Source organism: Diabrotica virgifera, chromosome 8 (genome assembly GCF_917563875.1).
Source record: "Diabrotica virgifera virgifera chromosome 8, PGI_DIABVI_V3a".
Taxonomy (NCBI): Eukaryota; Metazoa; Arthropoda; class Insecta; order Coleoptera; family Chrysomelidae; genus Diabrotica; species Diabrotica virgifera.
This window is the reverse complement of record NC_065450.1, coordinates 39191388-39203598: the sequence shown is the minus strand read 5'-3', so window position 1 is coordinate 39203598 and position 12211 is coordinate 39191388. Positions and strand designations below refer to the sequence as shown.

Sequence of the window (12211 nt, the reverse complement as noted above, 5' to 3'; positions counted from 1 at the left end):
GCATTTTTTACCAAACTACAAAAATTCGTTATTCGCTTTTAACTCTAGTTTTTTAAATACTAATCATTTTAAGCCACTCAAACTTCTAGAGTCTATTGATAATACATAAATAAAGACTAATGAATAAGGTCAATAACTAAAAACATCCCTAACTTACATTATTATGCTTCCACTTGGATTTCTATTTTTTTTTTCAAAAAAATATATTGATTTTTTAACCGTAACTTTTTTATTTTTTTTAAAGGTAACTTTTTTATTTTTTATCCTAGAAAGTTTGGTAAAAAAGAATTTTGTAGGTTTTTACAAGATCTATAAGAATATTTTTATTAAATCTCTTAAAAATCCTCAGTCGCAAAATGAGGTGACTTTGAAAGGGTTGGTAAAGGTAGTTTTTGCATGTTATTACAAGTTTTAATTGTCAATAGTTCACTGAATTTTTACCGTAGAAAATTTTTTTGCAAACCTGGCTCTTGGGAATTAAAGAAGCTACAATTTTATTATTAAACATTTTTTCGTATCTCTGATTAGACCAGTAAGGATCTGTGAAAAAACGTCTATTTTTGGATGTGAAAGGTGGCATTCGGATTTTGGCAGATAAAGTTAGGTGACACCTTCAGTAATAATAATTGACTTATGCTCCTTCTCAAATATGCCCGGAACATTAATAAAAAAATAAAAATATTTAAAAATTTCGAAAAACTTCGATTTTTTTCTGCTTTCTTTGCTTATAACTTTAAAACGATTCGTTTTGGAACAAAGTCGTAAAGAAATATAATAAAGACAACTGAATTTTGTATGATATAAGACTGGTCAAAAATGTCTTAACGTATTACCTTTTCTGCAATATAGCAATAAATACAAAATAAGGGGTCAAAATACGCCTGTTGTTATTCAATGTTATTAACCACTTTAGTGGCACTTAGAACCTTACTAATTCACTTAGGAAATTCTTTGTAACATACTTAAACAGTTTACCAAATTTCATTAAAATCGACCTAATAGATTTTGCATAATAAATTTGCAATCTAAATGTTTTTAAAAAAGTTCAAATTTTTAAAAATCTTTCTGAACAAAAAGTAGACCATTTAGAAGTTGTCCATTTTTTTTACATATAAAGAGGTGCTCTACCTATCTAATACATTTTACAGAATTAAAATCGGATTCTTTAGTGGGACTCAGCAATGTTTTAAACTTATAAACAATTTTTTGGCTTATAAACAAATAGCTTTGTTTAATAATAAAAAAATTAATTTTTAGCAATGCAAATAATTAAAACCGGTATAATTTGACTTACATTTTCAAATACTGTCAGCAGAATTGCTATTTTATTTTTTAATCAAAATTTATTCACGTTCAAAAACTGCAATTTTTCCAAAGTTCCACTGCGTTTATCTCGAAAACTATGCATCCTACGAAAAAACTTGTAAGAACATTTTTTGCTTAGAATTACCCAAGAAATACAACAAAATGCTTTTTTTTGCGAAAAATCGATGTTACGTAATTCCTCAAGTTCTTTGTTTATAACAATCTTATCGACATCCGGATCAACTGTTACCCAAAAAAATCGTGTTCTACGGGTCAAAAAATACATAAAATCTTGGGTAAGTCCATCTAAATAAAGGAGCCCGTAGCACCCCCTCCTGGCCACAGGACTAATTTGTTTAAAAGCCAAAAAATTGTTTATAACTTTAAAACATTGCTGAGGCTGCTTAAATAATCCGATTTCAATTCTGTAAAGTGCATTAGATAGGTGGAGTGCTTCTTTATATGTAAAAAAATTGACAAATCTTTGTATATTCTAGTTTTTGTTGTGCAAGATTTTAAATAATTTTATTTTTTTAAAAAAAGTTTTAATTGCAAAATTATTATGCAAAATCTAGTAAGTCAATTTTAATGAAATCTGGTGGATGGTTTTAGCCCATTACAAAGATTTTCTAAGCGAATTAGGAAGGTTCCAAGTGTAACCTAAATGATGGAAAATCATTGAATAAAGACAGGCTTGTTTTGCCCCCTTACTTTATATTTATTGCTATTTTACAGCAAGGGTGATAAATTAAGACATTTTTAGCCAATCGCATCTGATAGAAAATTTAATTATCTTTGTTTTATTCCTATACGACTTTGTTTCAAAATGAATAGTTTTAAAGTTATAAGCAAAAAAATTAGAAAAAAAAACGAAATTTTTTGAAATTTTTAAATATTTTATTTTTTTATTAATGTTCCGGGCATATTTGAGAAGGAGCATAAATCAATTATCATTAAGGAAGTTATCACCTAACTTTATCCGCAAAAATCTGAATGCCACCTCGCACATCCACCTAAAAACAGATCCTTACTGGTCTATGATGCTAATCTTTCTATTTTGAAGAAAAATCCATTTTTTCCAAACTACAAAAATTCGTTATTCGCTTTTAACTTCATTTTTTTTAAAACTAATCATTCTAGGCCGGTCAAACTTCTAGAACCTATTAATAATACATAAATAAAGAAGACCAAATAAGGTTAATGACTAATTTTAATTAGGCTGGTGATTAAGGCGATTGCTTCTGATCACTTTTCAGCTGAAAAAAATAGGGACTGACATTATTTTTACTATAAGTCACTTATTTTTTTAACTAGAGCCTTTTTTTTCTGTTTCTGGAGATAAATGTTTTTAAATACTTTAAATTAGTTTCAACAAGTTATCCTCGAAAAATGCGTAGTTTTCCCGTCTTTTGGCTTTTAATCTACAATATTTAGCATTTGACGAAGAATTGCTAATATATAAGAAAGTATAGCTCGATTACTATTGGTCTTAGATAATTAACAAAAAACGGTTTTGTTTATTTTTTCAAAAGCTACATTTTCGTTAAGTAAAGTTATTTTGATGAAACGAAAACTTTTGGAGTTATTAGCAGAAAACTTATTGAAACCATTGATTTTTTCAATATAAAACTAACACTTTCGATAGCGAATAAATCGAAAACTATTAATTTTATCACAAAAATATATAGAACGTTTTTTGCTTAAATGAATGTTTTCACTAACTTTGTGGTCAAAATATAATAAAAAATTTCCACCCCCCAGATGGGGTGGCAACCACCTTCATGGTTAAAGCGCCTTTCGGCATCATATAGATTGTGATACTTGGACTATCCACTACTTATTCTCAAATTTTCAAGCAAATCTATTCATTTTGTAAAAATTGCGAGGTTTTGTCCTATTTTAAGCTTCATTACTTGGACTAATGTGGCAGCCAATATAATACTCAGTGACATTAGAATTGTTACACCCAGACGGAATCATTTCTTGAACTTAATTTTTTGGCAGCACAATGATTATATTTAAAGCATGCTATGATAACAATATCAATGTTTTATCTTTTACAGTTTTTGTAAAAATAAAGTTTTATCTTTAATTTTTTTGTGAAAAGACCCATTTATGAAGACCGGTTGGTACATAAATTTTTAGTTATTATTTCTCAATCTAATTGTATTCAGTGCAAGAATATGCCTCGAGTTCGAAAACACCAAAATTACCAACATTTTAGCGATTTTGACAGGGGTAGAATTATTGCCTATAGAGATATGGGTTTGTCGTATGACGAAATTGGGCGTCGTGTTAATTGTACGGCAATGACAGTTATGCAAGTGTGTTGTGTGTGGACAAACGAAGGTAGAGGAACACGAAGAACAATAACTGGGCAACCGAGGTGTATCACAGGGCGTAAAGATGGGCGATTTAGACTCCTGGATCTGCGAGACCGTTTTGCTACTACGCGTCAAATCGCTGACCAATGGTTTGGAGTAGAAAGTAGACTTGTTACTATACGTACCCTATACCGTAGCATTCGAGCCTTTGGACTGTTTTCATTCCTCCCACGAAGAGTGCTTCCTTTGACTGCGGACCACTGTCATCAACGTTGGAATTGATGCAGAGAACGACAGCATTGGGTGGCAGAATGGCATAATGCAGAATTCAGCGATTAATTATGATTTTGTTTAGGTATGCATGATGGTCGTAAGATGCTAAGATACCGTCCTGGGGAGAGACGAGATATCGGGTTTGCTGTTGAGAGGCATCTACAGAGTTGAAGTAATGGTTTGGGGGGTTATTGACTATGATAGCGGATCACCACTTTTGTTTATTTGAGGCAGTATGACAGATGCACGTTATGTTGATGACATCTTACAAACCACTTTACCGACTTTTCTAGACGGCCGTCGAAACGCCCTTTTTCAGGAAGACAACGCGCGTCCCCACATTGCTCGTCGAACTATGGGCTTTCTCCAAGAAGCTGGCGTTAATTTTTTGTCGTGGCTACCCCGTTTACTGGGTTTAAATCCTATCGAACCTGTGTGGGATATGATGGGGAGGAGACTGTCCACTTTGCACCATCCTCCACATACTCTGGTTTAGTTAATCCATGATATTCAATTTGCTTGGAACGAGGTGCCTTAAGCAGGCATCGATCATCTCATTTTGTCAATGCCTAGACGTATACAGGAGTGTTTTCAGCTAGGGGGCCAAACACATTATTATTATTTTTTATTACATGTCAATAAGAAGTCTTGTTAATATTATCGTTTCATTCTTGAGGAAAATGTACCATGTTGCCAAAAAATTAAGTTCCAGAAAGATTTCTTCTGGGTGTAAAACTTCTAATATCACTGAGTATATTTGTAAATTGAATCTCATCAAGGTAAGTAAGTATTCACTATCCTAGCGACATGAAGGCGCGCGTTAACGTGCATTAGCATGAATCTGTCATATTCAATATGGCTGGAAAATGGCAAAACATGATCTCCTACAATGTTTTTAATGTATAAGTCAGCTGTCATTCACCCAATCACCTTCACAAATTCGGTATATCCTTTCCAAGAAATACCACTCCATAGCACTATGCTGCCATCACCAAAATGAACGCTCTGTATGAGGTTACAACCGGCCCATCGTTCAGTATAATAGCCAGTCCTAAAGAAGAATGACGTAACTTCAAAAAGCCAAATTTCTCAGGAGAGCAAAAAAAAGATTTTTAAATATTTAAGATAGGGATTATATCGATACATCATTATCAGACTGCACCAACTCAAAATTTTTCAATATTGAGATAAGTATGAGGAAATGGTTAAAATATGTTTATTTATCAGTTTCAAATTACACCATCTCAAAATTCCAACCCCATTGTAAAAATTTTGACTTGTCAACATGCAAAATCGAATATTTTTTTACAACGTCCTAGTTTCATACCGCATCACTTTGAGTTAGTGCATAATGAAACTTGATCGGTATAACTGTTGTCAGCTACTAACTCAAAATGGTCTGTGAAAGCTGCTTGCACTGACCGTTACTAAATTAAATGTTCGAAACAATTTAGTGATACAGAAAGAGAAGAACTGTCAAGTTACTACTGGAGTCTTGGTGATTTAAATAGGCAGCGAGATTTTATAGTTAACAATGTAATGCCGGTTAAGCCAAAATATAAATATAAGAAAGAAGGGAGTCATAGAAGCGAAAATATAGCTTATTACTTTGAGATGAGAAACGAAAAAATTAGAGTATGTAAAGTTTTCTTTATGAATACTTTAAACATTTCGAATAGGATAATAATGAAAAAGCATGCACAGCAATTGAAAAAAAAAACAGAGCTAGTGTCTGTGCAGCATGACAATCGCGGAGGAAAAAAAATGCTGGGCGACCAAGGGTGCTAGATGATGAAAAAGAATTCGTGAGGTCCCACATCAAATCTTTTCCAGTAAATGGTTCTCATTATTGAGGAGCAAGAAAAATTAAATCTCTAAACTTAACCACCGTGTAAAGACTGTACCAAGAAAAATGTAGATGAGAACTGAAAATTCCCGTAAAACTCCATAATTACACCAAGATTTTCAACAGGGAATTTAATATGGCCTTTTTTCAGCCAAAAAAGTTCAGCGTTGTAAAAAGTATTACAACAACTTAAGTATGATGCACATATTAGAGAAAAAAATTAGATCCGGTTAGAGAAGGAGTTGGATATCAAGGATTCAAAGGAAGATGACAGTACTGTAGTTTGTTGCTTTCATCTCCAAGTTGTATTATCACTACCAAATGAAGATCGGAGTGATTTTCTTTTTACATGAGACCCCTATCATGTTACAACTTCACTATATTTGATATTTCTCACAAACATAGCTATAGTTTTTTGTGGCACGAACGTATCGCAAGCAGAGGTGTTAATGAAATAAGTACGTGTCTTTGAAATTATCTAAAGAACCATGCGACCTCAATATGAGCACATATTTTACTCCGATAATTGCCTGGGCCAAAACAAAAAAAAGTTCATTGCTTGCTTGATTTTATATTGCTGCTCTATATTTTATCGCAAATGGTACCGATAATAATTAGCATGGCTAAGAAAACTTCCTATAAAAATATCGGAAAAGAAATGAAAGGCAGAATTTACAAAACAGTCATCAGACCAATAATCACATACGCGGCAGAAACACTACCCGACAGTGCCCCACACAGAGAGGACAAAAAGATTGCTCGAAATAGCGGAGATGAAAACCCTTCGAAAAATCGATGGTAAGACTCTATGGGAGAGAGCTAGAAGTGCAGATATAGGACGGAGATGCAAGGTGGATAACATTAATAACTGGGTAAGAAACAGAAGAATAGAATGGAATGACCACATAAGCCGAATGACAACAAATATAGTAGTCAGGACAGCGAGAGACGGTTCTCCAATAAGAAGACGATCAGTGGGAAGACCACGAAAACGATAGAAAACGACAACTTACTAGAGGCACATTGAAAAAACAGACAGGGTCATATCTATACAAAAAGAAGAAGAAGAGAAGAATAAAACTGGACGGCCTGGTACGCTACAGAAGAAATTGCCGAAGTGTATGAAGTAAAAATTTACAAAAAATTGGGAAAATTTTTATATAAATGAAGCCGGAGACAAATAAAAATGGAGAGAAATACAAATTCTAAGACTTGAGAAAAACCAGCCACACAAAATAATGTAAAAGAAGTCTGATTTCGACGAAAATTATAACGTCATAAATATTCGATAAAACAGAACGAGCATGGCTTATGAAGAATTCCAGAACTTACCAACTTCTGCCGCTGCTGAAGAAAGTGACAATTCAGAATTATTTTGATTTTATTATATTTTTTCATAATAAGGAAACAACAATGCTATTATAAGAAAAAAAATACTTGAATAATTTTATTTGATTTCCATACACATACCCTATACAAAATGCATTAATTGTTAAAAAATGACGTGTCAACAGTTTCATAGTGCACCAACTCAAAAAAAATCTAAATTCTTAAAAAAAAATTAATCAAAAATTATCATCTAAAAGAACCATAAAATAAACATCTAATTCCAAAATTTTGTTCCATTTGAAAAACAAATGGACCATTTACAACAGATTAAAAATATTTGCTCCCAGAAAAAATAAATTAAAGCTGATTTGTGAAAAACTATGTTTTTTGAGTTGGTGCACTCTGATACTGATGTATCGATATGAGGAGTAATCGTTCAGGAGCATCGGTATGGCGTTTATTCTTACAATCATGGCTTTTGTTTTGATGCCTATTGTTTCGAATTTCATTATCTTAATTTAATACCCCCATTTTAAACGATATCTACAGTTGCGTCATTGTTGATCTAATATTTTTTAAATATTTAAAACAGTGATTATATAAAGAGAAACCGTCCAGGAGCACATCGGTATGGCGTATATTCTTACAATAATGGCTTTTAGTGTCATCCCTATTGGTTCGAATTTCATTATCTTAATTTAGTCCCCCCACTTTTAACCCTATCTACAGTTGCGTCATTCTTGATTTTACAATTTTTTTGTACAAAAAAAAAACGATTTCTAAATATTTAGAATAACGTTTTATTTATTAATTCTTACATCGATGGCATTTATTTTTATCCCTATTGGTCCGAATTTCATTATAAGTCCCCTGATTTTCATCCTTATTTACAGTTGCATACGTTATTGCATTGACATACGTTATTTAACATAATATATAGGGAATATATTAAGAGAACGCCTCTTAACCTTTTCACTGCGGGAACCGGATCTATACGTAAAATGATTTCGTGCCCGTACAACGGGAACCGGATAAATACGCGTAACCTTTTTCGGCATTCGCTGCGGCAACCGTATGAAAGAGATATTGTTTGCTTATTGTATGTTGCCTATAAGAGAAAGTTAGACATATTATATCAAAATTTACAATACTTTTAAAAATTTTATACTTTACTGCGGGAGCCGTATAAATCCGCACCTTTTTATACAGGCACGCACTCTGGGAGGATTTACTTGTAAAACCTTAGGATTACCCTTGGCTGTATTTATGCAGGATAATGTTTATCAACTTATTTATTTTAGTTTAGGAATTCAATTGTGCGAATTACAGCTGCTGATAAACCTATTATTGACTTTGAAAACAGTACAAGAGCGTTGTGATCGGTAATTTGATAAATACAAAAATAATAGTAAATAATCTGAGATTTTTGGGTTGCATTTTCAAGATTTTATGTGTGTAGAATTTAGCATCAAAATGATTGCAAATGAGGGCCAAAAATTGCAGAACATATTATATCCAGTTTTGCCACTCCTAATAAAAGTCGGAAAAATCTTCAAGAACAAAATTTCAATCAGTTGTCTTGTATAAGGTATATTATGTCCACAAATTATTAATTTTCAAGAATATAACAGTAACAGATTAACAGTTATTGCTTCAAAATTGCAAATACAGTCCTGAATACACTGTATTGATACACTGCGCGAACCGTATTTATACGCCATAGTACTACATCGACTGACTGCGGCAACCGGATTGATCAGCACAGGCATGAAACAGCCGTACCAGAGACCATACTACTTTATAATTAGCCGCAGTGAAAAGGTTAAAAAAGGGGACAAAATTAAGAGAAGAGCTCTTGGTTAAAAGGGCCTCTAAACAAATGACCGAAAGCCTACGTTTCGCAGATGACACAGCTCTTCTTGTGGACATGGACGATAACAAAGGCAACCGAAGGGAGATTACGTGTTCGAGAAAGAAAAGTGCCAGGGAAGATCTTTGTTCTTTCGAGTTCCAAGTAACGTCACTCGTCAAAGTCTCTATGTTGCTCTGACGTCACGTCCAGTCTAGATATCTGTGGAACAATTCAACCAAAGCTAGACTAAGAGATTTCTGGAAGTAAAGGCGTGGAACATAAATAGGAGAAATTAGATTTTAGAGTCAGTCCAAGAAATAAATTTGTAGCGTTAAGTAATTATTACAAATTAACTGTGTTTTTGGTGTTATTGTAAAAAGACTACAAACACATTAAAATAGGAGTAAATAAAAATAAATGTTACAATATAATACGAAATTAAAAATTTTCAAAACCTTTACTATTTATTACCTTTTTTTTTAATATACTTACCGGACAATTAACGGGTAGATCAGAACAAATATTTAACAGCTGACCATCTGTATTATACAGTTTAAGAATATCTCTCGGTCCTGCCTCTGCAGCAGCTCTGAACAAATCTGTAATAAAATAAATAAATTAACAATTTTGTTTGGAAATACTAAATTCAATGTTGTAAAATTGCTAATAGACATTTTACTCTGGTCTAATTAGCAAAATACAAGTAAAAGTTATTTACCAGCAATTTTATTGCTGGAATCGAATCTTATGATTGTATATATTAATAATATAGGTATGCAAAGTCCGCAGACAGTGTGCTACTTTTTTTATAAACAAAATGGCGCCCGAAAATCGTGTTTTTTTTAAATTTTTGCTCTATAACTCCAAAGATGTTAACTTTACCCCAAAAACACCCAAATAAAAATTTACCGCAATTAAATTCTCCATAGAGGCGTGTCTTTCCCGATTTAGTGCGACAAAAATGTTTCCCGGAAAATGCGGGTTTTTCCAACAAAATCTTTCATTTTCAACTAAAATTTTAGATAAGTAATTATTTATCAATAATTAAATAACTTCGTAGTGTAAAAGCTCTTTTGGTATAGATTATAATTCCAGAAGCCGATGGAAATTGAATAAACAGTTTAGCAACAATTGAATTGTTATTTAAAAATTTTGGTCGCTCTAATAACCACAATAAATATGATACATAAGAATAACTATGATTTTTGTATAAAAAGATACTGTACCTATCTAATGTACTTTACAGAATTGGAATTGGACTATTTAGGCGGCCTCAGGAATATTTTAAAATTATAAACAATTTTATGCTTTATAAACAAATAGAATATATCGGGAAATATTGAATCAAATTAAATCGTGAGAACGGTATTGGAGAAAAGTCGGCAGAGCCCTTCATTTTAAAGAAAACACGTTTAATTTTAATAAGTAGTTCCTAAGATACAACCGGTTAAAATTGACCGGCATTTACGGCAAATACATAAACAATAGTATCATAACTTTCGAACCATCACCTTTTTATTTTTATCCTCTTTCTTCACACCAATTTTCATATCTTTAAAATGTTCATAACATATATTATTATAATAAGAACTATCGATTTTACGAGTGAAAATTGCCAAAAATAGCAAAATTCCAATCAAAAATCAGTTTGGAGTAAATGTAAAATCTCAAAGTTCAAAATCGGTATACGTTAAAAAAATGCATTTTCTCGGCTTCCCATGGAGCAATTTTCTTCATTCTTTTTTTGTTCCCAAGTAACTCGAGTAGAGCCATCGAACTATCGCATTATTAAATGTCAAACTTGTTTTTGTTTTTATGTAATAGATTAAATTTTTTATAAGAAAAGAAAACTACATATTTTTTCCAATTGTAGACTATTTTTAGATAAAATTACTACAAGTGTACCCTTTAACGTTAAAAACACAAATATTCTCATTTGAATGCTGTTTAATTATTTAAACAATCTTTATTTAAACAAATTGAAAATTTTGTTTTAATAAATAAATTAATTTAATATAACAAAACCAAAGCCACTTTGACAATTAATAATGCGTTAGTTAGATGGCTCTACTCGAGTTACTTGGGAACAAAAAAAAAATGAAGAAAATTGCTCTATGAGAAGCCGAGAAAATGCATTTTTTAACGTATACCGCTTTTGAACTTCGAGATTACATTTTATCCAACCTAATTTTTGATTGGAATTTTGGCTATTTTTGGCAATTTTCACTCGTAATATCGATAGTTTTTATTATAATAGTATATGTTACAATTATTTTAAAGTTATGAAAATTGGTGTGAAGAAAGAGGATAAAAATAAAAAGATGATGGTTCAAAAATTATGATCCGATTGCTTATATCTCTGTCGTAAATGCCGGTCAACTTTAACCGGTTGTATCTCAGGAACCACTCATCACAATTAAAAGTTTTTTCTTTTAAAAGAAGTGTCCGACCGCTTTTTTCCAATAGCATTTTCGTGATTTAATTTAATTTAATATTTCCCGAGATATTCTATTTGTTTATAACCCAAAAAGTTGTTTATAACTTTGAAATATTCCTGAGGCCGCTTAAATAGTCCAATTTCAATTCTGTAAAGATATTAGATAGGTACAGTGTCTTTTTATACAAAAATCGTAGTTATTCTTATGTAATGTATCATAATGTTGTTCTGAAGCTATTTTCTTGTGGCATTTTTACAATTTTAACTATTTATAGTGGGAAATAAGCCACAATATTATTAAAAAATGATTTTTATTAACGTTTCGACGCCCAAATTTATTCTGCTTTAAAATGTATCATAATATTATGTATCTGAATGGCCGATATAAATGAGTCAAATTAAATAAAATATTAGAAGAACTTTTTTACTAAACAACAACATTTTTGTTTATGTTAATAGTATTTTGTATTTTGACAACGGCACCCGATTTGGGCGTCGAAACGTTAATAAAAATCATTTTTTAATAATATTGTGGCTTATTTCCCACTATAAATAGTTAATAATGTATCATAATTATTTGGGTATTATAGCGACCGTAAATTTTTAATTAACAATTTAATTGTTTATTTTTATTTAAATTCATAATGCGGAAAATTGCTATTATAAAAAAATATTTAGAATTAAAAACTACGTTTTATTGTGCAATTATATCCTTCTTTTTGCAATAATGTAAACTATAAAGTTACTTAACTCTTGAGCAAAATTCATATTTTTTTACATACCTCGTATAAAATTGATAACATTTGATATATTTATGATAATTGTATCTTAGGTTTTAGACCATG

At 31.4% G+C, this 12211-nt stretch overlaps 1 protein-coding gene across 3 annotated transcripts in view; it reads right to left on the bottom strand.

The window, feature by feature from the left end:
- Window positions 1-12211, bottom strand: part of LOC126889574 (high affinity cGMP-specific 3',5'-cyclic phosphodiesterase 9A) — a 1727652-nt gene that overhangs the window by 251566 nt on the left and 1463875 nt on the right. For all 3 annotated transcript variants that reach the window (XM_050657957.1, XM_050657959.1, XM_050657958.1), the window contains one exon: window positions 9422-9528. In XM_050657957.1, coding sequence (XP_050513914.1) covers window positions 9422-9528 — 107 coding nt within the window. The remainder of the gene's footprint in view (window positions 1-9421; window positions 9529-12211) is intronic.